We start from the raw sequence: 27,496 nt of genomic DNA on the forward strand, positions 1-27,496 counted from the left end.
GAAGCAGCTGTATGAAGCTTCTGAATTTGTGCTCAACACATAAATATCCTTTACCTTTAGGATTGTTGAGTTTATGCAGTATAGCCGCTATTAAATTAGACAATCTGAGTGAAGCAAATGTGATTTTATTGCCTCGTTTCTATAAAAGCGCCACATAAAACATATTTGTGAACTCAGCAGAGCATCGTGTAATAAAAACATTGCGTACTGTAAGGGCAAAGAAAGCAAAGTGTTATGAGTGCATTCTGCCTGACAAGCTCTGATTAAGTTTGCTGCTGCTGCTTCTAAAATTTCATCATCTTTATTTCTCCATTTAATCAAAATGTGGTCCAAATCAATGCATATTGATGATTGCGTTGCAGTACAAATACAAAGCTGTGACATTCACAACACTGGAATGATGCTGTAAAACAGCCATCCGTTCTCTGGAGGAGGGCTCTAAAACATATTAGAACACATATATTCTATACAAGCGTTTTTGTTAGATATTCCATGTAAAGATACAGTTTCTCTGATGCCTAGGTTATTGGCGCACCAAAGTGATCAACTGTCTCAGTTACACACAGAACTGATTTTTCCATACTGTGAACAGAGCAAGTCAGCTGAGTTAGTGTGTTCTATGGATGATATCTCTGCCCTAAATTCAGGGTTGGAATTTCTGAGACATGCATTGTGAAGTGGTGCTTTTGTTTTTCAGCATTGGATATATGAGAGCCCTGAGACTTATCATTCAGTATCATACACAAAAATCAGAGTACAAATCCAAGTCAGGGAGCCTGTTTGTTAAATAATGTAAAAAATATGAGTGCTAAAAGTGGAATGAGCAGAATCTGATGCTTAATTTTATCCTGTTCAGCTTGCAGTGCAAATGTTTCTATGTCGCTGTAAATGGACCAACGTGTTGCCATGGCTGCTAACAGGCTTTCCAGTAAGTGCATAGGAAGGACCAAACCAATGTCAAAGAGAGAACTTTACAGACACCCCAAAGTCAGATATGCTGACCATGGTACTGGTACCACTGAATAGCCCTTTAACTTCCATTTTATAGTTCCGTTTACACTTAACATTCCTTTTAATACTTTTGCACTGCAATTATAACCAACATTATAATGCCATTAAATCTTGAAGACCTAGACAACTGAGCTTGTTATTATGATATCAGTGATGTTTTGCTAATGTGACCCAGTACACATTCATCACTTTGCTGACACCTCTGGAATAGAACCTCGTATTTCTGCCACTTACGTGCTGTGCCAGCTTTCAAAAATGTAATTTCCAGAGATAATTTTGAGAAATTATTGCCCCCTCAACTTTTTCATACGAAGGCTATTTGACACCCCAATGGCTTCTATTAAACTTTTGTATAGCTTGATATAATATGTTAATAACCATACAAAGTATTTCCTTTGTTTTAATCCATCAAATAAAATGGGCAGCATAAAGCTGAAAAAATCATCTTCAGATGCTCTTTAGATACCCTTATGTTTATTACTAAATGTACACATGTTTATACAGAATGTACAGTATGTCCACTTACTATACAGTAAAAAAATATTATGGCCAAAGGCATAGGGACAAAAGAAAATCACAAAGCATCCCTTGCAGGAGGCGGTGAGACTTTCTGGACCTCTGCTTTTTACTGTATGATGGCATAAAAAAAAAGAAAAGAAGAAAATATATATATTGTAGTCTGTGCCTCATTAAACCTAAGTCTCCTGCATCATTTCAACAAAATTTTAGCTTGGTTGAAACGATATAATCCTTATAGACTGTGGGATTTTGATATATTAAACAACCAAAACCTCTCCAATTAATATCTAGTGGTATCGATGATCATGTTCCTTTGTATCATTTAATTTATGATAAAGTAGAAGGGATTATTAACTGCTTTATGAACCCATTTTGCAAAAAAATATTGTAGGCGGTGCAGCAGTCTTAATGGTGTTCAAAGGAAGGTCTTTAAGTGTCACTTGAAGCCCATCTGTGAATGAGAATGGTAGAGCATGCCCATGCATGGGGGAGTCCAACTCTACCTGTGTTTGTCCTTGGCTTTGACTCAACGTTTATGCAAGCAATAACATTTGTCTTGATAAGAAATGTGTGGCATGTGATGTTTGAGCAAAAATGGAGAATGGATCCCTTATTGAAGTCCATCAGTTCAAGCTAAGGACCAAACACGTAGTGAACTAATGGAATGTCCTCCAGAGTCAGATGATATGCATGTTTATTTTATGGTATTTTGAAATAAACAGGTATCAGTGCATTGCATGAGCATGCAAATTAGTTGAGCAAAGTCTTAAACCAAATCATACCTTTCAGAACAACGCTGAGTCGTAAAAGAAAAGGCAGGGCAGCAAATTTACTATACTTATGGTGTTTGCAGTAAAGTATGATAGCTAAGGTGTGAAAATATATTCCAAATTGCAATGAGCAAATTACAAACATGCATTAATGCAAGTGCATTATTTAGGTTAATTATTCCTTTCGTTCTTTCATTTTCCTATAGCTTCGGAATTTTGCTAACATCAAAAGTTATGTAAACTGAAAGACGAAAAATGTAATATTCAAAATGTGACACGTTTTACAGCATTCTTTGAGTTCTTCATTTACAATAAGGTGCCAAAAAGGAACAAATGTCAGGTCTGATGCTGTCAGTATTTGTAGGAACACCCTGAGCTTTTGCAAAATATTTTAAGAAATCACGTGAATTCAGTGTTTAGGATCAGCAGAGGACACACGGAGGCATGATTTACCACTGTAGACCGCATGCTGTCGTATGCCACAAAAACAGCTTGCACAAAGACGCATGTCTGACACACCCTGGTCCACCCTGGAATACCAGTGCATGTATCTGTTCAGCATGGGAATGTTCCCTTGCCGCAACAAACACTACACCAGTCGACTATCTAGAGTAGGGTGCAGTTTGTTTCTGCTTAATCCCTGCATACCTTAGGTTCCCAAATTGGGCATCTTTTACATGTTTTATTCTTGTTGTGTTTCTAAAAGTCTTTACATCTCCAAACTCTGAATATTTTATGTGTTTGCACCTGTTGATGTTGTTCTGATCTAATACTGCTACCATCTTGTTGTCATGTGAGGCTTTGCCTACCTAGTGACATAGACCAAAACATTCTCCTACTTTCTTTTGCGGCAAGAGAAAAAAAAAACATTACATTTTGAAAGTCATATCAGAGGATTTTAAAAAATGCCCATAGAAAGCACAGCTGGAAAAACTATGGAAAATATATTTTTTCATTATAATTATATGCATATGAGTATGTGTATAATTATTATGTATATACGTACATATTATTGTCAGTAAAGCCTTAGCCTAATTTGAACTAAATTCAGTTTCTCACCTTGTTTTGGACTGAGTCACTGGGACTGTTTTGTCTTTGTTCACAAAAACACTAATGTCTTGTTTTCAACCAATCGCTCATTGATTACACGGACTACACAAGAGTACAAGTACCAGTAAGTAATGCTGTCTGTTCACTTCTATTCCAACACAATCTACCTGATTTTCTTAACTCGGTAAATGTTTTGCTTTCGGCTCATTTTTATTCTGCTCTTTCAGACTTTCCAGTCTGAGCACATATACTCAACATTTGTTCTTGTGCTGTCAACATTTCCTATTCCTTTCTCCTTCTTGCAGCATTATCCTAAAGTTATTTTGCATCATTCACCACTGAATAGTTGCAATACGTCCGTAGGCTAATTTTTTATTTTATTTCTGCAGAGTTGTGGACCTTTAGATGTCTTCATGGTGATTTACCAAGCTCTGAAAATCAGATGACTGTTTCTCAGATGTGCTTCAGCAGTGCACTCTCCCTTCATTTGTTTGATAAATATTAATTGTCAAAACATTTGCACAGGGGGTGAACTGCTGTTAAAAGAAGGAACAGTATGGATTTTTTTTAACGCGTAAACCTGATTAGCTGTTTAAATTAGTGGCAAAAAGTATTGTATATTTGGAAGCCCCAAGCCTGTACATACTGATAGAGTGTGTATTCTCTTTTTCCAGGAGGAGAAGGAGGCCCTATCTGTACAGAAAACGAGCCATACACAGGAGCAGGCCTGCCTACATTATGGAGGCTGCAGTGGAGAGCCTGTCACGGGAGCCACACAGCAGGGCATTCAATGCCTCTAACTCTTTCATGTCCAGGAGGGAGAGGAGAAGACGAATGACCATGTCCGTGTGGGAGCAGAGGACCAGCCAGCTGCGTAGGCACCGGCAGATGTCGAGCCGCGAGGTTCTCTACAGCAACCCCAAGGAGGATCTAGATTCATCCCTCAGCTGCCACCATCACCACAAGCCTACACAGACAGATAGCCTGCGGTGCTTGGCTGAGCCCCCTGGGCCCATGGCCGCGACGCTTCCGGAACCTCCACTGCCGATTGACATGCCTCTGGCCGAGAACCGCACCTCCACGCCCATGCTCCTTCCAGAACCCCCTGTGGACACGAGCATGCCCCTATCTGAAACACCAGAGCCAGAAAGACTATCTCTACCAGAGGCCAAACCGGGAAATCACCGCCACTCAGCACTGGATGGCCCAAGGAGCCCCCGGCTGAATGGGGATAGGAGGCAGCGAGTGGCACGCAAGGTCCGGCCACCTCCAGGAGACACCCTGGCACCTGACACCGGCATCCGGCCAAGGAGGTATCGCCACCGTGAGCCCCAGTCTGAGACAGAAGGACTCTCCCCACACAGCGAGAGCAGCCGTTCTATCAGTCGGGAGAGGGGCATCCCTGGTGACGCAGAGGAAAAAGAGAGCAAATCTGGCAACCAGGGGGAAAGCAGCCAACCAGAGAAAGTCGAGGCGAAACACAGGTGAACGGTGTCCAGGATCATACCATGCACAGTAATCCCCCCCGTGAGCTACACAACTGTGAAAAAGAGAAACTGGGTTCTGTCCACACTAGTAATACTAGCCATCAGCTGCCAGAGGCTCAAAAACCTTTAATTTGCATTAAACATTTGTATAAAAAAGGAAACTAATTTTATTACAAGAGATGTACAAGCCCTAAAAATTAGGTCTTTGTGTTTTCAGTGGTTTTGAGGACATTCATTTGACATTCCCTGCATTCTTTATCCATTGAGTTAAAGGCCTTGGTGTCCTTTTGAATTTCTGTTCTTCTCTAGCATACAGTGCATTAACAGTAGGTGCACATACTGAACCTTTGTTAACGTTTTCACATGAAAGGAAAAACGCCTTCAAATGTCTTCAAAAAGTCCACATTGCAGAAGGATTTATTTTATTGACCGTGTGACTGGAATCATCTCAATGAATGCTAAGGTGCCTTCAGTGACTTAATCTGCGGTGTTGTGCGACACTACAAAATTTGTTATGAATTTAGTTTAAAGTTTATATTTGCTAAGTTTTATAACCATGCTGATGGTCTAAATCTCTAAAGCTAATGACTTCTGATGTTTTGCTAATAATGGAATCTAATTCTGTAATTTTTTTTCCAGAAGGAAGCACACTTTGTACAGATCATAACCACAACACTGTAATATTTTTTATCCATTTTTGCGGAAAAAAAGGGTGAAACGTTCAATCACTTGAGGCTCCTGTACCTGTTTGCAGGTTGAATGGCACTGAGTTCCCAGGTTGTCCCGAACCTCTCGACTCCAAGCCCGTGGTAGACTCTCCCCCAGAGCAGGACAAGGAGCTGGCAGAGCCCATAGCTGTGCACCCAACTACTCTTCAGCCCCTAAAGGACCCCACATCAGAGGTTCCCAACGTGACAGGAGGCAAAGCTGATTCCCAGGATCATCCTGCATCCTTGAACCAGGAGAAGTCTCCCCTAAACCCCAGCATAGTGATTGAGGTGACGGATGTGCAGTCATCCATGGAACTGACTCCAATCACAGGTATGTGATAGCTCACCTTGTCCGACTAAGCCAGAAAAAACTGGAGACAACAGTTTTTTCAAGTCCTTTCGTTGCACTGTGTGCATATGTGTGTTGAGCAGCTGTTAATTTCAGTATTTCAAAACTGACAAACATCCTTGATGGAAAATACTGAAAGTATTTCTTTTGCATTCATGATTAAAATAACTAGCAAAGTTTTTTCAATGTGACAGCAGCAATACTGCTGTATTGATACTGTATTGTAGAAACCACCCGTGTTTATATACTTATATAGTACAGTCTTCCCCTACTCTATGAAGGTAGTTTATTCTTGAAAAAACCTTTCATAAGGTGAATTCTGAAAAAACAGAATATTTAATTCCATTGGTTTCAGTGACAAACATTTTTACGCATTCCTGAGCCCAGAACTGATACGTTTATGCTAAAATATCACCAAATTCCGTTAATATGGACAGTCATTTCAACAGATAACATTAATTATCCTAACAGAGCACAGCAATATTGTTTCCCTTCATTAATTACTTTATAATGTTGTATGCCTGTTTATCAGTAGCAGGGGTGCGGTGGCACAGCAGATTTGGCCTCTGCCTGCACTCCGGTGGGTCTGAGGTTCGAGTCTTGCTTTGGGGTGCCTTGCAACGGACTGGCGTCCTGTCCTGGGTGTGTCCCCTCTCCCTCCAACCTTGCACCCTGTGTTGCCGGGTTAGGCTCCGGTTCGCCGCGACCCTACTCGGGACAAGGGGCTTCAGCCAGCGTGTGTGTGTTTACCAGTAATCCTTTAGCTCTTCCACAGCTATTACGGATGTTGGATCTGGGTTTATACTGCTTTGCTGTTGGAAGGGCCACAGAATTCAAACTGGGTTCTGTAATCCATAGACTCCGTGTCTCTATGTTGTTGCTGAATTGTTCACTTATTCTTTTTGTGTACCTGTGTTTGGCCCCCCCGGATGCCATGGGACAGGTTGGTCCTGGCTGTTGAAGCAGCTCGGTCCTCTGATTTGAAGGCAGCATCTGGGGTTCTCAGCAGTGTGTGTGCGGACCTCCCCTGTCAGCCATGGTTTCTGGTTAGCCAACTTGGTGATGGTCTTGGTGACCATGACATCATCAACGCACTTCCTGATGTAGGCAGTCATTGTCTCGGCGTACTCTTGAATGTCTGTGTGATGATCGTAGGTTGCTGCTTCCCTGAACATAGTCCAGTCAGTGGTGTCGAAGCAGTCCTGCAGTGCAGCTGTGGCTCCCTCAGGCCACACTCTGATCTACTTTAAAACCGGTCTGGCAGCTTTCACACGAGGTCTGTAAGCAGGCAAGAGCAGAACGGAGATGCGGTCAGAGAAGCCCAGGCGGGGCAGGAAGGTGACCTTGTATGCACCCTTTATGTCTGTGTAAACAGAGTCCAGTGTATTGTTCCTTCTTGTCGGAAAGTCAACGTGTTGGTAAACTTTAGGCCACGCTGTCTTTAAGTTTGCATGAGTGAAGTCCCCAGCGAAAATAAAAAATCTATCAAGGAGGCCCGTTTGTTGCTCGCTGGTGGCGTTATAAAGTTCACTAAGTGCCTCTCTGGCGTTGGCGCTCAGAAGTATACACACAGCCACAAGCATGATGTCCGTGAATTCCCTCAGCAGATAGTATGGTTGGTGCTTAATAAACATGAACTCCGCCAATGATGAACAATGTTTATGAACCACTACAGCATATTGACACTGTCATGGCGGCAGACGGACTGGAGACAGACAGGTAGGTCGAGGACCCAATCGCGGGTTGGTTTTATTCTTGCAACCAGGTTTGAAGGAAAAGACAAGATGAAGGTCAGGAACAGGCAAAGGTCTTTCTTGGCGTGAACGTCACAATGCAGGTAATCCAAACTCAGTAGTCGTAGAGAACAGGCAAGGGTCAAAACAGGAGACCAGGCAAGGTACAAAGAGCAAAGACGCTGAGACTGCAAGGGCACAAAAGCGATTGCAAGAATCCACATCGTGTCGTTGTCACAGAGCTCCTTATATCCTGGGTCTCATTGATTAGACACAGGTGTTGCCGGGGGCATGACAGACACCAAGCTTTGTTGATATAAACACACGGGCCACCCCTGCGAGTCTTACCGGACAGCGCCATGCCTCTGTCTGCCCTGTACGAGGTTAGCAAGTGCGGCTGAATAGCAGAGTCGGGGACGGTTTCGTTTAGCCATGTTTCCGTGCAAATAAAAACACAGCAGTCTCTCATGGTTTGCTGAGTGGTTATTTAAAGGATGTTCACTGTTGTTAATTTTTACCATTTTTCCACATTATTCAAGTTAAGTGAAATTTTACATGCTGAGCACATTGCATTTTCTGCAGCAAACAGTAAGGATGTGGAAGCCAGCAAGACTGAGAAAGAGGAAGAGGATGGCCCTAAGCAGCCCACAGCAGCTCCACCAAACAGCATGTTTATCTTCAAACCCGACAATGCGTAAGATCACACTGAAAAGGAACCCTGTGTACACCAGAAACACAGTACATTATACATTGTACATGGAAACTCACTGTAGTATACAATACTTACAGTCTTGGAAAGACTATACAGTGCTTGGCAGTAACGCTGCATTCTGTATTGTCACTGAATTCAAGCATGCTCTCACAGAGAAACAAGATGTTCAACTTAATTTGTTTGCAGCTGCTCAGCAAATATTTTAATCTACAGCATCCTATATACTTTATGATTACTTAATTAACACAGTTTAAATTAACACAATTTATTCATGAAATCCAAACACCCTCATTTGCAGTCAATAAAAGCTACACAGTCATCCCTTGATTTATTTACTGGTTAGGGTTTGAAAAAACCTCAGATAAAGCTTTTATTATTTTTCATTACGTGGGGGTGCGGTGGCACAGTGGGTTGAGCCACAGTCCTGCTCCCTGGTGGGTCTGGGGTTCGAGTCCCGCTTGGGGTGCCTTGCGACGGACTGGCGTCCCGTCCTGGGTGTGTCCCCTCCCCCTCCGGCCTTACGCCCTGTGTTGCCGGGTAGGCTCCGGTTCCCCGTGACCCCATATGGGACAAGCGGTTCTGAAGATGTGTGTGTGTGTGTGTGTATTCATGAAATCCAAACACCCTCATTTGCAGTCAATAAAAGCTACACAGTCATCCCTTGATTTATTTACTGGTTAGGGTTTGAAAAAACCTCAGATAAAGCTTTTATTATTTTTCATTACGTGGGGGTGCGGTGGCACAGTGGGTTGAGCCACAGTCCTGCTCCCTGGTGGGTCTGGGGTTCGAGTCCCGCTTGGGGTGCCTTGCGACGGACTGGCGTCCCGTCCTGGGTGTGTCCCCTCCCCCTCCGGCCTTACGCCCTGTGTTGCCGGGTTAGGCTCCAGTTCCCCGTGACCCCGTATGGGACAAGCGGTTCTGAAAATGTGTGTGTGTGTGTGTGTGTGTATTTTTCATTAACTTCAAACTACACTGAAATTAAAAACAAATTTTTAAGTTTTTTAAAATAAAAAAACCCCGATTCAGTGCTGAGTGTTGTTTGATTCAGCCCATAAATATGTGTATTGTTCATCATGTTATTGATTACTGACGTTCACAATGTTTTAAATGAGCTTTAAACACTGAGGGACCCAGTTAAATCACTTCATCCTCTGACTCCTATTATGTTTGTTTGCCCCTGAGCCCATAGCATTTGGATGCATAAATACAGTACTCAGCTGCAAACAGAAGTTTTAGAAAATCCATCCATCTTCTGTCCCGCTTGTCCTAAAGGGTCACGGTGGCAGCAGGGAGAGCAGAGAGGCCCAGCTGCCCCTGTCCCCCACAACTTCCTCCAGCTCAGCCTGGGGGATCCCCAGCCGTTCCCAGGCCAACCGTGAGATATAATCCCTCCAGCGGGTCCTGGGACTCGTCCCAGTTGGCCGTGCCTGGTATACCTCCAAAGGATGCCTGAACCACCTCAACTGGTTCCTCTCAATGTGAAGGAGTAGCGGCTCTACTCTGAGTTCCTCCCGGATGTTCGAACTCCTCACCCTGTCATGGAGAGTGAGTCCCAGCACCCTGTGGAGAAAACTCATTTCGGCTGCTTGTATCCGCGATCTTATTCTTTCGGTCATCACCCAGAGTTGATGACCATAGGTGAGGGTAGGGACGTAGATCGACCGGTAAATGGAGAGCTTCGCCTTATGGCTCAGCTTCCCCTTCACCACTACAGTCCGGTACAGCGACCGCATTACTGCTGCCGCTGCTCCCAGTCTGTGGCCGATCTCACGCTCCCTTCTTTCCTCACTCATGAACAAGACCCCAAGATACTTGAACTCTTCCACCTGGGACAAAAACTCTCCCCTTACCTGGAGGGGGCATACCATCCTTTTCCGTGAGAGAGCCATGGACTCAGACTTTGAGGTGCTGATCCTCATCCCCACCGCTTCACACTTGGCTGCAAACCGTTCCTGTGTGTGCTGGATGCAGCCATGTGACGGTGCCAAAAGAACAACATCATCCGCAAAAAGCAGAGACGTCACCTTCCAACTCCCACACAGAATGCCCTCCTGACCTCGACTGCGCCTTGATATCCTGTCCATGAAAACCACAAACAGGAGTGGAAACAAGGCACAACCTTGGCGGAGTCCAACACCCACACTGAACAGGCCTGACTTAATGCCGAGTATGCGGACACAGCTTTCATTCCATATGTACAAGGACTAAATGGCCCACAGTAGTGGCCCCGGTATCCCATACTCCCGAAGCACCTCCCACAGAATTTCTCGGGGAACACGGTCATAGACCTTCTCCAAGTCCACAAAACACATGTAGACTGGATTAGCAAATTCCCATGCTCCTTCAATGATCTGTGAGAGGTTAAAAAGCTGGTCCACTGTTCCACGGCCAGGACAGAATCCACATTGTTCCTCTTCAAGCTGAGGTTCAACTATCGGCCGGAGCCTCCTCTTCAGCACCCTGGCAGAGACTTTCCCAGGGAGGCTGAGAAGTGTGATACCCCGATAGTTAGCACACACTTTCCGGTCCCCTTTCTTAAAGATAGGGACCAACACCCCGGTTTGCCAATCCAAGGGCACTGTTCCCGAGGTCTATGCAACATTGCAGAGGCGTGTCAATCATGATAGCCCTGCAATATCCAGGGCCTTAAGCATTTCCAGGCAGATCTCATCCACCCCCGGTGCTTTGCCACTGTGGAGCTTACCAACTACCTCAGTGACTTCCACCAGGGAAATGGACTCTGACAGCCCGAAAGCTTTTGGCCCTGACTCCTGTAAGAGAGGCATATTACTCGGGTTTATTAGTTCTTCAAAGTGCTCCTCCCACCTCCCAACAATGTCCTCATCAGAGGTCAGAGTTTCTCCACTCCTGCTAAACACAGCCAGAGCAAAACTCCTCCGACCCCTTCTGAGCTACCGGATGGTTCTCCAGAACCTCTTTGAAGCCGACCGATAGTCGTTTTCCATGGCCTCTCCAAACTCCTCCCATGCCCGGGATTTTGTTTCTGCAACTGCAGCTGCTGCTGCCTTTTTCACCTGCCGGTACCTGTCTGCTGAGTCAGGAGTCCCCAGAGCCAACCAGACCCTAAAGGCTTCCTTCTTCAGCTTGACGGCTTCCCTCATCTCTGGTGTCCACCAGCAGGTTCTCGGGTTGCCGCCGTGGCTGGCACCAACAAGCTTTTGGCCACAGCTGTGCCTGGCTGCTTCCACAATGGATGTTTTGAACAGGCTCCATTCAGACTCCATGTCCCTTACCTCCTCCTCAACATGGGAGAAGGTCTCCCAGAGGTGTGAGTTAAAATCATTCCGGACAAGGTCCTCTGACAGTCATTCCCAGCACACCCTCATTAAACGTCTGGGTCTACTGGGTCTGTCCATCAGTTTTCCCCGCCATCTGATCCAACTCACCACCAGATGCTGATCAGTTGACAGCTCAGCACCTCTCTTCACCTGAGTGTCCAGAACATGTGGCCTCAAGTCAGAAGAAACAACTACGAAGTTGATCACTGACCTTTGGCCCAAGGAGCTCTGGTACCAAGTACACTTATGAGCATCCTTGTGTTCGAACATGGTGTTTGTTATGGATAAGCCATGGCTAGCACAGAAGTCCAATAACATTTCACCATTCAGGTTTAAATTGGGCAGGCCGTTCTTCCCAATCACCCCCCGCCAGATTTCCCAGTCATTGCCCACGTGAGGGGTGGTGTGGTGGAGCAGTGGGTTGGACCACGGTCCTGCTTTCCGGCGGGTCTGAGGTTCGAGTCCTGCTTGGGGTGCCTTGCGACGGACTGGCGTCCCGTCCTGGGTGTGTCCCCTCCCCCTCTGGCCTTACGCCCTGTGTTATCGGGTAGGCTCCGGTTTCCCGCGACCCCCTATGGGACAAGCGGTTCTGAAAATGTGTGTGTGTGTGCCAACGTGAGTGTTGAAGTCCCCCAGCAGGGCTATGGAGTCTGTAGGTGGGGCCCTGTCCAGAACCCCTCCCACCTTCTCCAAGAAGACCAAATACTCTGAACTGCTGTTTGGTGCATAAGCACACACAACAGTCAAAGTTTTCCTCTCTGCGACCTTAAGTCGCATTGAGGCGACCCTCTCGTCCACCGGGGCAAACTCCAACTGTATGGCAGCCAGCTGGGCGCTTGTGAGTATCCCCAAACCGGGCGCCTCTCACCTCATGCAACTCCTGAGTAGGAGAGGGACCATCCGTTATCGAGGAGTTTGGTTCTAGAGCCAACACTGTGAGTGGAGGTGAGCTGAACTCTATCTAGTTGGTATTTCTCTACCTCCCGCACTAGTTCCGGCTCCTCCCCCCCAAGTGAGGTGACATTCCACGTACCAAGAGCCAGTTTTCGTCACAAGGGGCTGTGACACCATGCGCCACCCCCCCCCCCCACCGCCAGGTATACATAGCACCGGACCCCCCATGCTGGACCTTGCAGGTTGTGGGCCCACATGGCCCCCCCACGATGCCTTTTTGGGCTGAGCCCGACTGGGCTATGTGGGCTGCCCGGCCACCAGGCGCTCGCCTAGGAACACTACCCCCAGGCCTGGCTCCAGGGGTAGGTCCTGGTGACCCTATTCTGGGCAGGGTAAACGTTGTCTCGTTTACTTTTTTCATGGAGGTTTTTGGATCGTGTTAGTCTGGATCTTCACTCCAGACCTGTTCGCTTTGGGAGACCCTACCAGGAGCATAATGCTGCCGACGACATAGTTCTGGAGATCCCTAGATCACGCAAGCCCTTCCACCACACCAAGGCCCCGATCCCGGAAGGGAGCAAAGAAAATGCATCTTAAAATAGTCTGGAACACATTAGTATCTTCAGAAGTCTCCACCTCAGATGTTCATACCATGTGCAGTTTAATTTCGTTGTTCGAGGGTATAACCACATGGGTCCTTTGGGTTCAAGAAGCAGCCTTCAGGATTAAAAGCCTGCATCATGCCTGCTTTGAGATACTGTCCCTGATATTGTTTGCTTTCTCTTGTGTTTGACCCACAGCATTCGAAAGGCATGCCATTATGTAGTGAACCTACGATACTTTGAATTGTGCATCCTCCTGGTGATTGCTGCCAGCAGCATAGCCCTAGCAGCAGAGGATCCTGTGTCCACCAACTCTGAGTGGAATAAGGTGAGACCCTTGTATGATGCCTTTAGTTGTGGGAACACAACGAGGCCTCTGTGGGGCATTGTCAGTGGAAGGAGATGGTGCATGGTGAGACCAGATACTGCAGAAACTTCATGTAACCCTTGCATGAAGCTGTCTGTACACCAGCAAACGGCATTAAGCTTGCTCCATCATTGTCCAGAAGTATGCTGTGTTTGCTCTTCAGATTTTCTACCTTTCTCAGTTAGAAGGTTACAAGAAACAATCAACTCAGAGAAAGTTTAATTGTGCCAATTATTGTATTAAATGTGCTTATGGTAGTCCAATTCTCACTGTGGAACAAGTATTAAACTATCGCATAGTGCCTTCGGGTGGCGCGGTGGTGCAGCAGGCTTGGCCAGGTCCCACTCTCTGGCACGTCTGGGGTTCAAATTCTGCTTGGGGTGCCTTGCGATGGACTGGCGTCCCATCCTAGGTGTGTCCCTTCCCCCTCCAGCCTTGCGCCCTGTGTTGCTGGGTTAGGCTCCAGTTCACTGCGACCCCGCTCAAGACAAGTGGTTTCAGACAGTTTGTGTGAAATAGCACCTCCCCAATGACATTAAGCAGGAAAAGTGGGAAACATTGTAACTGGTTCGTATATCTCTGACAGCGGCAGTTTTTTAAGAATCATTAAAGAAATCCCCTGGAGTGAAAACTAATTAGTTTGGATTTGTGCCTTGAGCCTTAAAATCACTGCATTAGTTGAGCTACAGTAGTAACAGTTAAGTTGAGGCATTTTGTCGGAAGTTCCATATGGAAACTTAATGAGACTCACCTTACGACTAGATTTAGTCAAAGAGGGAAATGAGAAAAATAGGGCAAAACATGTCATCTGCTAATCAAAATGGGGGGGGGCTTAGAAAGTGAGACAAAATGTGATATCAGCCAAAGAGAAAAGGTAGATATTTCACAGCTAAAACAGCAGCAGTAAAGACCACTTCAGAGCCTTGACACTGAACTTACCAAATGCTTACTGTATCATTTTCTTTTATACTTTGCAGGTCTTGCGTTACTTTGATTATGTATTCACCGGAGTATTCACCTTTGAGATGATTATTAAGGTCAGTGGTTTTATAGGATTATTTACAGAAAATTTAGTTTGCCTGGTTTGGAAAACTCTGATATTTGTATCTTTTCACAGATGATTGACCAAGGTCTGATATTGCATGACGGGTCATACTTCCGTGATCTGTGGAATATTCTGGACTTCATTGTGGTGGTGGGAGCTCTTATTGCCTTTGCCCTCACGTGAGTTTCAGTGCCAGGTTAATACCTCTGTATGGAATTAATGAGCTCAGGAGACTCCCTATATTATTGACATATCCCGCAGTGGCAGGGTACCCTTTCCTGTTTTTGGTGTGTTTTCTGGGAACACAGCTACCAGTTGATGTACAGTATGAGTCAAAGGTTTGAGGATACTTGGACTTGTATGAAATGAATTGGGCATATGAGTCAAAGCAAACAAATGAAATGTTACTGGACCATTGAGTATATGAAGCAGTTGATATCACCAAGCAAAAAACTGTTGATGTGTTTGTTCTCCGTGTTATGCATACTGTATTTGTGTTTTCTCTGGAGGCACACATATCCACTTTCTCTGTCTATTTCTATTTCTCTGTTCCTGTGGATTATATCGCTGTGTGGCTACCAGGAATGTCATGGGGTAAAATACTTATTTTTTCACTGTGAAATTATAATGTTCTGTTTAACTCTCCCATATTTGTTGATTTTCTGTCAATCTTTTGTGATTTCTTGAGTTTTGTCCATTTTAGACTTCTAAATTTAGAGGGTTTTCTTACAATGGCATGTTTGGTATTTTAGGCGTAATAATACCATATCACTCATATTGTTCCTTTTGATAGCAACACCTTTTTACATTTATGTCTATTCATTCACCAGATGCTTTTCTTTAAAATGATGTACATCTCAGAGAAAAAATACAAAGAGTGCATTATATCAACATGTTTGTGTTGTCCCATAGCTGTGTTTGTGAAGAACATGATGGTCTTTGGTTAGCGGACAGTGTTATTTTAGAACACATAGTGGACATGGGGGCATGGCTCACCAATTGTGTTGGTGTATGCAGAAATAACAAAGGCCGTGATATAAAGACCATCAAGTCCCTCCGTGTTCTCCGGGTCCTGCGTCCTCTGAAAACCATCAAGAGACTTCCGAAGCTAAAGGTAATTGTGTTAAACATGTGTGGACCATAGCCTGTCACACTATAATCTGAAGTGCAGAATTCGCATGAGTGAATGTGTCCATTGTTATGTAACCTTTCTTCACACTGACAGTAAAGAAATAAAACTTATTGGCAGATTCTATATTGCTCTGTACTTTTCCAGAAGCAGAACTCCCCGTGTTCCTAACTTGTTAGTCACTGGAGCCCATCAAAGCCTCACATAAAGGTTCCAAATTCAGTGTAACTCCATATTTACAGACTGATTTTACACCTTCATGACAAGAAAAATCCATCACCGAGGAACTGGTACCCTGAAGGGTCTAATATTACTGTATGAACAGTGAATATTCGTTTCAGTTTTAAATTCTAGGTTCAAAAATATAAATCTGTTATTTTAATGAATAGATTTTGTTCGTTCCACCAAGGGTGGTGATGTGGTGGTGGGGCTTGTGTGAACCTCAGAGCTTTGCTGTCTATGTTGGCTAGTCTATTAAAAAACCGTCATGGGCAGATAAAATACCCAGATTAGAGTTACGGAGACTCACTCCTGAAACTAGGCCTAAGTGATATTTGCCAAGCAATACCTGGTGCCCTGGCAGCTCAAATAACCTGAATGAGCTCAACCCAAAATGGCAATGTAGAACCATCTTGTGGGCTAACCACCTTCAAGGTGTATGGTGGGGGTGCTGTACAATGCCAGCCAGCTGGCACGCATGAGTAAAATGGGCTTAGATGTACTGGACACTTGCAGTGAAAACTGGTTTTATGAAGGTGGAATATCATCTGGCAGAGAAGGAGACTGTAAGGGTGCAGGAGGTGGAAAAGTACTATTTAAACCCTGTTGGTCTCATCTCTGTGCGTAGCATGGGCTCTGGAACCAAACTTCTTGATCGGGGGTGGTGAGAATGATAGAGTCCCCAGATGGGGGCTGTGCAGTTGGAATTCTTCCCAGTGGATGAGAAGGTTGCCTCAAGGCAGCTGTAAGTCACAGAGAGGAAAACTCTGATGGTTGGTTGTACATAAACAACAAAGAACTTCTCTCTTGTCCTGAGTGAAAATGGGGACATTGAGTCAGAATGGACCATTGTTCAAGACAACATTCATGGATTCAGCAGATAAGCTGTTGGAGGTCAGTCTGTGTCCAGTGGCAAGCCTTGAACCAAAATGAGCAAGACTAGTAAGGGAAGCAATTAAGATGAATATCCTGCAGGCTGTTTTCTGTTTAGTTCATTGACTATTTGACAATATCAATTTTCACTAGTGCAGCAGATTCACTATTTTGAAGAAATGTGTGATTTTTTTTCTGAGTTAGAACTGTATTATTGAAACTGTTAGCACTATTTGGAATTTGTATCATTAAAAACCTCTGTTGAATCAAAGTAACTTGATAGTTGAATTTGTTTTTTGATCTCATACTATATTATTTTAACCCAAGGAAATTTCTGAATGAGTGCTTAGACTGTTACCTTAGTATTTTGTTAAGTAACTGTACTTGTGTATTGTTTTTACTACCCACCTGTGTTAAAAACAGAAAAGGGATATAGTAACTGATTCATTGGATCTGGTAGACCTGGAACCAGTTAGATGATTCAGTTATGGGGCTGTGTGGATATTGACCTCTGCTGATGAAAAGGAGAGACTCAGTGTCTTGATAATTTAAATGACAACTTCTTTTAATCTAAGATGATTTATCAAACCTTTTTGTACAGTATGTCTGGTGTTTGGCACCATCCTGAATTAAGACTGAGTCTGTGAGTGGTCTTATTTGATATTATTTCTGTGAGTGGGTGTAAATTGACTTCCTGTCCTCCCCTTAAGATGATATCACCGTTTCCTGTTATGATGGTTTTGAGGGTGGAGACTTGCCCATCTCTTTTTTATTCATTGTTTTCCTATTTAATCTTCTCTGTCCAGGCTGTATTTGACTGCGTGGTGAACTCCCTGAAGAATGTCTTCAACATTCTCATTGTCTACAAGCTCTTCATGTTCATCTTTGCTGTCATTGCTGTGCAGCTGTTTAAGGGAAAGTTCTTCTACTGCACTGATGGATCTAAGGACACACAGAAGGAGTGCCAGTAGGTGTCTGTCAAGCCAGTCCAGCCTTTTTACCTTCTGATTTTCTTACAGTTACAAAGTGTGTTCAGATTACATCTCACGTCTTTTCTGTCGACAAGAAATGCATTATAGAATGTCTCGGGCAGTTCATAAGCTACTGTGGAAGGCAAATGATAAGCTACTCTGTGCCATGTAGGGGCTTCTATATTGACCATGAGAAGGACAAGAAGGAGGTGAAGAAGAGAGAGTGGAAGAGGCACGACTTTCACTATGACAACATTATCTGGGCCTTGCTCACCCTGTTTACGGTGTCAACGGGAGAGGGCTGGCCACAGTGAGTTATGACACGGAAGACCCAAAATGCAGTGTTTCTTGAAAGCATGTAAACCCTGTATAGGTGGTCATTATACTTGTATGAAATATTAAAATTAACTGATGACTTTTAAATCTTAAACTTAGAAAATTAATAAATGATTTTGATTTACACACCTGATTCTACTTACCTACTTGGTTTAACCAACGCAACTTGGGATTCACTTATTTTCCACCTGCACTAGTCCCGTTTTATCAAACTCATGATTTCCTCAAAACCAGCATACAGAACTGGGAACTACACACCTGTTATGTCACATGAGAAACACTGCTTCTCATTCAATAACCATTTTGTGGTAAAAATAATAGAAGCAAGTGGTTCACATACTTTCAAGCAGCACTGTACTTTGTGTACATTACATTGCCACATATGTTTTGCTTGTACTTGATTACTCAATGAGACGGTTGAAGGAATTCAAATTTCAGCTATTTGAAACGTTTTTAAGAATTTTGCCACTGCCATGTTAACGTTTAAAGGCCTAATACTGTTTGTGGAAACATAGATCATTGTATAGTTGCCTTCATTCACCATGGACTCTTTCTGTGCTCCATCAATGCAGAGTTCTGCAGCACTCCGTGGATGTGACGGAGGAGGACAGGGGGCCTAGCCGTGGGAACCGTATGGAGATGTCCATCTTCTATGTGGTCTACTTTGTGGTTTTCCCATTCTTCTTTGTCAACATCTTTGTGGCCCTCATCATCATCACCTTCCAGGAGCAAGGAGATAAGATGATGGAAGAGTGCAGTTTGGAGAAGAATGAGGTGACAGATATTTACACTTGCATTTCATATTATTTGTGCATTACATTAAGAGAAAGAGACATGGCTGCAGACATGCGATTCTTAAGTAAACCTAGTTGATTACTTTCCACTTGGTGCACTGATGTTCATCGCTCGAGCAGGTGCATAAAACACAGGATAGATGAATCCTGATGACCTCCCTAATTTTTTTTTTATTAATAAGGTACACAAACATTCACATACAATGTGATATCATACAGCTACGTACATGTACATCCAACAATTGTACACATGCATGCCGACACACTTGTTTCATACCTTTCACCATGCTTTAAGTATACTCAAGAAGCCATTTCAAACTCAGATAACCATTTAATGCATTGAAATACCTAAACTCAAATAAAGCAGCTAACTGTAAATGGTGTTTGTGGAAATATCACCACATATGCAAATTATATGCACAAACTCTCAGTTATGGTGAAAAAGGAAAAAAAGGAAATATTAACTCATTGAAATTCTTAAGTTGTACTGAGAATGTTTTTTGTCAACTCTGGCTGTAATAGTTGAGCAGATGGACACACTTAGAAGTTAATAAAAAATTAAAATTCCAGGAATTTCTGCTAAAAATATTACTCCTATGGTCTACTTCTACCAAAACTAAAATAGGCATAAAGTACTGTATGAAGTATAGAACAAAAACTGTTTCTGGTGTTGTTGTTGACCTTTTCAGGGGTTATTGTTCCTCCTCTCCTCTCTTACTGTGTTGAAAGTAAAACAAATTAGAGATGTGATTATCATTATCTTGCGGCTGAGATTTTTGTCCCGTTTTCAGTAATCATATGGAAATGGAAGGCACTGTCATGCACTGTTCCAAGAATGACTTGCAGGCGTAATGTCTTCATAATAATCAAATCTTTTTAAATCAGTGTGTTACTTTACATTGGGAGTGTAAAAATAAGGCATCCAAAAAGAAAATATATGCAATCAAAAATGAATAAATTGAAATGGCACCTTGCTATCTCATTAACCGAAGAAGACCTTCAAGGTATGCCCAAGGCTGAGTGGACTGTTACTTAGTCCTGTGAATTTTTCCTGTAGAGTATTGCAGGAGTGTGACATTTCTAAAGTTATATAGACAGACACAGGTAGTATTCAAAGTAAAGCCCATCCAACTATAGCTAAAATTGTCTTCATGGCTGCAGTAAATGCAGCCAACAGTCCTCATATGGTGAATGGGAAGTGAGAGAGCCAAACCTTCTTCTAACAAGGATTAGAATCACTATAATGTTTTACAGTGATACATAAAGTTTTGACCATGAGCAAGTAATTGGAGAAATTAGAGAGCCTTGGTGTATGGCTTGTGTCAGTGGTTCAAGCCATTAATGAAACTCTAATAGGAACAAGGGACATCCCTGCTGAGCACCGGATTCATTTCGAAGCGTGGGACTGACTAGAGCCCATTGCTAAAGATGTATTCAGCGGAAAACACATTTCTGAGCATGAATGCAGATGCATTTATGAATCTCGATCTTCAAAGGACAAGCCATAAAAAAAGCCGTGGAGTGTGCATGCAAGGGTATGGTGTGCTGGTGGAATGTCACACATGCATTAGAGTAACCCTGATGGCTTTGAGGCTAAACTCGACCTCTGTTCTGACCTGCTGACTGTGAAGAGGCCTGTCAGCTTGTGGAAAACTCAAGCAAACACACAGAAGAAGAGAAAGACTTCTCTCCAAATCACAGGGCCCACCCTTGCATACAGTGTTTCTTGTTAAATATTGACTGTCTCCCAGGCGTTTCAAAGCACCTCTCATACCACATGCTGAATGTCACACAGAAAAGACTTGTATGATTCTGTTAAGCAGTTCTTGTTCGCTATATCTCCAGATAAAAACAGGAAGTACTCGACAAAGAACCAGCTCAGTTCAGGCACAACGACCAACTGTGGGAAACACATCCAGTCTATCCTGTCTTTTTCCTTATACTAGGCATGAATAGATCCTACTTTTAAATATTTTGCATTTTTTTGTCACAAAGACAAAAGTGTGCCATTGGCCTGCTGCATGTCCCAAATCAGGCAAAGTAGAAATTGATAAAAATTTTGTTTACCCTGTATCTCTGCTTTTTTTAGATGAATAATTTACTTTTATTTATTTAGCAGACACTTTTCTCCAAAGGGACTTCCAATGAACTCTATGTGGTGTTATCAGCCCACACAACTTATTCACCAAGGTGACTTACACTGCTAGATATACTACTTCCACTGGGTCACTCATCCATACATCAGTGGAACACACTCTCTTTGTTACTCAAACACTATGGGGAACCTGAACAGCATGTTTTTGGAGTGTGGGAGGAAACCGGAGCACCCAGAGGAAACTCACTTCAGACACAGGAATAACATGCAAACTCCTCACAGACTAAGTGGGGATCGAACCCACATCCTCTCGCACCACCCAGGGACTGTGAGACAGCAGCACTACTAATTAAGAACACATGGAAGGATGCCGGCAGTACTGTAATGCATTTTGCTATTACTTGTTGATTCTGAAGGTGCTACAGAGACTCATCTCCTGCTTGCCTTTCTCTGTCTTTCTACCTTTGTTTCTCCTTGTTTTTAAATTTCAGAGGGCTTGTATAGACTTTGCCATCAGCGCCAAGCCCTTGACTCGCTACATGCCCCAGAACAGGCAAACGTTCCAGTACAGGCTGTGGCACTTTGTGGTCTCTCCATCATTTGAGTACACCGTGTTGGCCATGATTGCTCTCAACACTGTAGTCTTGATGATGAAGGTAATGCTGCTTGCTTTGTAACTTTTAGTTACTTGTCTTTGCTGAATTTTGCATGTTAATGCTAAGAGATGCTTTTAAATACATTTAGCCATGTTCCTGTCTGAATGCATTCCTATATTTCTGAATGTTTGCATTATGTGTTCCCTTTTTACTATTTCAATACACTTTAGAGAATCTGAAGTATGCAGTGAAGTGGCTCAAAATTCCAAAATGCAAGACTTAAATAACAGTACAGTAATAATGTAGCAATAACCAAGTCAGTTGTCCTTGCAAACCATCAGAAATGCAGTTTTTTTCTGTCCAACCCTTAACCAGCCTATTCAGTTGCTTTAAACCAAACATAAATTTCAAAAACCCATTACCTATGCTGAATTAAATATTTTGTCTTTATTTAATAAATTTTTTTAATTACATTACCTTGTCTTTTCAGTTTTTAAAAGGTTAAGAACAATTAAAGTCACTGACTAATTCACAACATAAACATTTATTTTTCTAATTGTGCAAATTGATCTATGGTCAACACTAATTTGGTTAATTACAAATATTGGGTTCTCAGAGAAGCCATTCTGGATAACCTGAAACCCGATAAAAGTTAAAAAGAATAAGCCAGAATACCTGCAGTCTTCGAGAATCTCTGTTTTCAACCCCTGATTGAACATTGTAAAACATGGAAATCTATAATGTTGCAAGTCGTGTGATCCATGATCAACTAACTTTTCTTCTTCAAAGAAGAATAAATTATGAAAGAAGGTTCTTTGGATTCATAGCCATAGTCCATGTCAATATAGATGTTTTGTCTCCATTGGGCAGTTATTCCTGTAAATGACACTGCGTGTGACAGCGTGGTCAAACTTCAAGACACTGTGACTCAGCACCTATTAAATATTGATCTAAATCCACCATGCAACATTTTACCTGCCCACACTAACTCTCCTTTGGGTGCAGAAAGAATTATGGTTTGCATAGTCTGAAAGATTTTCCTTAAATCTTTCCTGAAAATGAGCTCATTGGAAGTTTTCCATGCAAATCCATACCGACAATTTAGTACCTGAGCCGAGGCATTTTTATATTAAGTTGGGCAACAATTTGACTTCCCTAAATATTTCACTATAGCAAATTAAAATATTAAATATTTTTATTATTATTTTAAATAAAATGTTTAAAAATTTTATCTGTGTTTTATTTATCCCATCATAAAAATGAAACGTTGATATCCCTCTATATTTTTGTCTCTTTGTACCACTGCTCTTCTTATCTCCAGTACTACTCTGCACCTGCAACTTATGACACAGTCTTGAAGCACTTGAACACAGCCTTCACCGTGCTCTTTTCCCTCGAGTGTGTCCTGAAGATCTTGGCCTTTGGTTTCATAGTAAGTCACTGCACATTTCAGAACCTGCTTACCTACCTGTTTCTTTGTGGCTCATGGAGAGCTGGCTTCTATGGATTACAGCATCATACCTAATCAGTGCTTCCGTTTTGTTTTACAGAATTACTTCCGAGACACTTGGAATATATTTGACTTTATTACTGTCCTAGGCAGCATTACAGAAATAGTGGTTGACCGTTTGGTAAGTATTTCATGTTGGCTAGCTCAGAAAGAAAAAAAAAAAAAAGGAACTCCCATACTGGCTTCCCTCGCATAATAAGCTTAATTTTTTCCTGAAAATGTGCTCTTACGGTGAATTCTTGTAACACTCACACACACACACACACACACATTTTCTGAACCGCTTGTCCCATATGGGGTCGCGGGGAACCGGAACCTACCCGGCGACTCAGGGCGTAGGGGACACACCCAGGATGGGACGCCAGTCCATCGCAAGGCACCCCAAGCGGGACTCGAACCCCAGACCCTCCAGAGAGGAGGACCCGGTCCAACCCACTGCGCCGCCGTGCCCCCCATTAATTCTTGTAACACACGCTCTTAATTATATTTATCTAAATTGGTGGACAAAAATCATGTGTTCCTGAGAAACAAAGAGTTTACTCATTTTCTACCAAGTATGCAAAATTCCTGCCTGGTCTTTTAAATACAGAGAAAAGCATCCATCCATCCTGAGATGGACTGGTGTCTCATTCTGAGATGGACTACAGACTACCAGAAACATGCACTGACATTGATGTTGGTTATACATTATGATGAAATATCACTAGATGTTTGAGAGATGCTTGCAAGCAGGCACACACCTATCAGACAGCAGAGGTGCTCAGGAGGTGCTATACTCTACATGAAGGGGGAACACTGCTGATGTTTTGTGGTGCTTGACATCGCCAACATTTGTTTCTTAATTGAAATTTCTGTTTTAGAGGCATTTCTTGTAAGTGGGAGTTGACAACTTGTATTGCAAATTTTAAGGTACATATTAAAAGTACTTGTAAGTCCTAATCTAAGACCTTCAATATGTGACTCTACTTATTGGATAGTGCTCTTTTCTGCCTATACTTTCCAGCTCAGTTGTTCCACTGATTTAATTCTCCTCCTTCCTCTTCTGTCTCAAGTCATTGAAAATGTTCAACATGAGCTTCCTGAAGCTCTTCCGGGCTGCTCGACTGATCAAACTGCTGAGGCAGGGCTACACCATCCGCATCCTGCTGTGGACTTTTGTCCAGTCCTTCAAGGTCAGCTGTCTTCCCTTTGGGTCTCACAGAGGAAATGACTACTAGCTTTTCTTGATTAAATGACTGGACAGTTTTCTGAAAGTATATTTTGCACCTTATTGTGATCTCATGGTTTCTTGTAGGCATTGCCTTATGTGTGTCTACTCATTGCCATGCTGTTCTTTATATATGCAATTATTGGGATGCAGGTAAGCAAGTGTCACTTTGCACAATTCTGACCTAACTTTCTTGAAAGTAAAAAATGTAAATTACACAGCATGGATGTTGCCAAATGGATGCATGTTTGACACGTTTACACTTGTACTGATTAAACATAGTGTCATATCCTGCTGGCCAAGTAAATAGATGAGTGCTCTTGTAATTCAGACCCACGTTTTTTTTATCTTGGCTTATACTGCTATAACGACTTTATCAAGCAACAGTATCTCACTTCAGTTTCCTTCCAAATATGGTTGAAGGTGTTTGGAAACATCAAACTGAGTCATACAAGCCACATCAACCAGCACAACAACTTCAAAACTTTCTTCGGTGCCCTCATGCTCCTGTTCAGGTGTGTTGTACCACAACACTTTTTGTGTGAATCTTCCAAAAATAATGTAACACATGTAGTTACTCTGTCTCTAACACTTAGGGATTATGCCAGAGGAAGTAGTGGCAACAGTGTTAGCGGTGAGTTTTTGATGGCAATTAAATCACTTGCAATACCTGACATCTACCATTGTTTACAGGAGTGCCACTGGTGAGTCCTGGCAGGAAATCATGCTATCTTGCCTCGGGGGTCAAGACTGTGAGCCAGACCCCTCCATTGAACAATCTCCGGATTCTAATGAAGACTGCGGCACCGACTTTGCCTACTTTTATTTTGTCTCCTTTATATTTTTCAGCTCTTTTCTGGTGAGCATCCAGTCAGGGATTGTTGTGATTGACATGGTGGGTAGTAAAACCACACCTTTTTATAAAATTGTCCTTTCGACTGTGAACTTGTTTGCAGATGCTGAACCTCTTTGTGGCCGTGATCATGGACAACTTTGAATACCTGACCCGAGACTCCTCTATCCTGGGTCCGCACCACCTGGATGAGTTTGTGCGGATTTGGGGGGAATATGACCGTGCAGCATGGTGAGGAAGAGCAGTGGTATCATCATTCATTCCCAAAACTGTCCCACTCACCCATCCATCTTTTTCTGTTCAGTGTAGCATCCACAACTGAGTTAACGCACAGACATGAAAAAAATCAGCTTAATTTCTTCCTGCACTCTAAGCATACTCCTCTTTATACCTCTCCAAGCTTCACATGTCTGCACCTCCTTATAAATGATAAACCCCTCCAGCATTATGTGTCTGCACTTTCCTATACACTGCCCTTCATAGCCACCAAGTTTTTGTAATTGTTACCCCAACTTAGCTCAAAAAAGGTTCAGTCTAAGTGATAAAAACACCAAATGTGTGTTCTTTAATAAACTATTCACAAAGGTCAACTGTCAACTACCCAAGGTAGCCATATGCAGATTAAGACTGTAGATCTGCGCAAATCTTGTTAATGTTTATGCCTAATGGAATATGTTTCTCTGAGACCTTTTGTAGACCCTGAGGATTTTCCATTTCCACAGTGCTGTATTTCCTTTAGCATGAGTTCTTTACATTTTATCCTGATGTTATATATTGGGGGGGTGCGGTGGCACAGTGGGTTGAGCCACAGTCCTGCTCTCCGGTGGGTCTGGGGTTTGAGTTCCGCTTGGGAGGGGTGTGTTCGGATGGGGCGAAGAAGGACGCAGAGGCAGCGTTCATCTCAAACGGTTTATTTGCACACTGGTATACAGGGAAATAAAGCTCTGGGTCCCAGGACCCGTACTTCTAGCCAACCTTCCCAGCCTGATTTGTGCCCCAAGGCTCTCTTTCAACAGACTAGCAAACACGGTCACCCCATCATTCCCACTAGAAGTGCCCCCACTGGTTACACACTTAAATTCCACATTTATCCCATAATGCAACTATTTATAAGTGCATTCCCCGCTCAGACAACAGTAACACGGGTCGTTAAAATATTAGATTCAACTTCCCTGATGTCTTCTCAAATGAAAATAAATATTAGGCAATTAAATTCCAGCAAGATACATAAGAGGTAACTTTCCAGAAGAGTAACTGCCAGTGAAAGTATAGTAACAACTAAGACAAAGCAGATAGAACACATGAGGAAGCACATGAAACTGAGAAAAAGTGAAATGCCGTTCAGGTACCTGCATACCACACCTGTGCACACATTTTTCATGATTTGTGTGGTATTTGTTTGTTTGTTTGTTTAGCCCACTCATTAAAAAATGCTGTCTTTCCCACACATAATCCTTTACATCATCTAGTATATGTATGTTGCACTTGATGTTCCTCGAGAACTTGCTCTTCAGTAACATTTTCTGTAAACATCATGCGTCTTGTTTTTGGTTGTGGTCACGTACTGATCTGCATCATTTGTGGACATGAGTAAACTGAAGTGTGGAGTTAATGATGTGCTTTTCTTCAGGTATCATAGGCTGGGCTCCTATGTGAATCTGCTCGCAGAGCCATGACATTTGAATTACTGACATTTGACTTGGTGTTACACCCCTGCAATTGCGTCCACTTCAGTGGCAGTGTCATGCAGCCCGCAGTCTGCTCTGCCCTTCCTGCCTACTTCTGGGAGTCTGGAGTGCTCCATGCCCTGTCTTTAGTGGGCTTGGGCACCGAAGTGATGAATCAGTGCTTGTCTGTTTGGTGTCTGTGATTTGTGTAGTGAATCCTTGATCCTGCTCTTTATGGTACTGTGTTTTTTTGTGAGCTGCTCATGTGCACAAACAGAAGCTTATGTCAATGTATCCCATGGTTTGTGCTCCCCGTTGGCTTTCTTAATGCCGTCTCTTTGTGATCAGTGCTGATGTCCACAGAGGTGGAAATTATTACCTTTGTTTCCTGCAGAGACTCTTGATTGGCTGCCTCTGGTACGTTGAGCCAGTGAACATGTATTTAAGCCATATGGTGCCACAGTTCAGCTTTCATGGTAAAATGTTAGTGATGCTACCTTACAGCGTATTTGCTCTTTCCCCTTGTGTGGAGATGGACGGTTTATCTTTCCATAATAAATGGGTAAAACATGGTATATACAGTATTTGTAGGTAAAAAGGTATGGCATTTATGTGTTTGTTACAACTGTTTAAATTAGTTTTAATACACAGAATTAATTAATTTACCATTAAACTTTTCAGCTTGCTTTAAAGCTCTA

General features: G+C 43.0%; 1 protein-coding gene across 4 annotated transcripts in view; it reads left to right on the forward strand.

The window, feature by feature from the left end:
• cacna1ea (calcium channel, voltage-dependent, R type, alpha 1E subunit a) overlaps positions 1-27,496 on the forward strand; it is a 110,414-nt gene that overhangs the window by 64,415 nt on the left and 18,503 nt on the right. For 3 of the 4 annotated variants that reach the window (XM_018726787.2, XM_018726785.2, XM_018726786.2), the window contains 19 exons: positions 4,025-4,834; positions 5,592-5,878; positions 8,212-8,323; positions 13,335-13,464; positions 14,481-14,540; positions 14,621-14,727; positions 15,131-15,142; positions 15,566-15,662; positions 17,576-17,736; positions 17,913-18,050; positions 18,649-18,850; positions 21,457-21,621; positions 22,883-22,993; positions 23,112-23,192; positions 24,124-24,243; positions 24,366-24,431; positions 24,702-24,793; positions 24,972-25,137; positions 25,235-25,362. In XM_018726787.2, coding sequence (XP_018582303.2) covers positions 4,025-4,834; positions 5,592-5,878; positions 8,212-8,323; positions 13,335-13,464; positions 14,481-14,540; positions 14,621-14,727; positions 15,131-15,142; positions 15,566-15,662; positions 17,576-17,736; positions 17,913-18,050; positions 18,649-18,850; positions 21,457-21,621; positions 22,883-22,993; positions 23,112-23,192; positions 24,124-24,243; positions 24,366-24,431; positions 24,702-24,793; positions 24,972-25,137; positions 25,235-25,362 — 3,045 coding nt within the window. The remainder of the gene's footprint in view (positions 1-4,024; positions 4,835-5,591; positions 5,879-8,211; positions 8,324-13,334; positions 13,465-14,480; positions 14,541-14,620; positions 14,728-15,130; positions 15,143-15,565; positions 15,663-17,575; positions 17,737-17,912; positions 18,051-18,648; positions 18,851-21,456; positions 21,622-22,882; positions 22,994-23,111; positions 23,193-24,123; positions 24,244-24,365; positions 24,432-24,701; positions 24,794-24,971; positions 25,138-25,234; positions 25,363-27,496) is intronic. The other variant, XM_018726788.2, reaches the window with a different exon arrangement.

This window comes from Scleropages formosus, chromosome 9, assembly GCF_900964775.1.
Source record: "Scleropages formosus chromosome 9, fSclFor1.1, whole genome shotgun sequence".
Taxonomy (NCBI): domain Eukaryota; kingdom Metazoa; phylum Chordata; class Actinopteri; order Osteoglossiformes; family Osteoglossidae; genus Scleropages; species Scleropages formosus.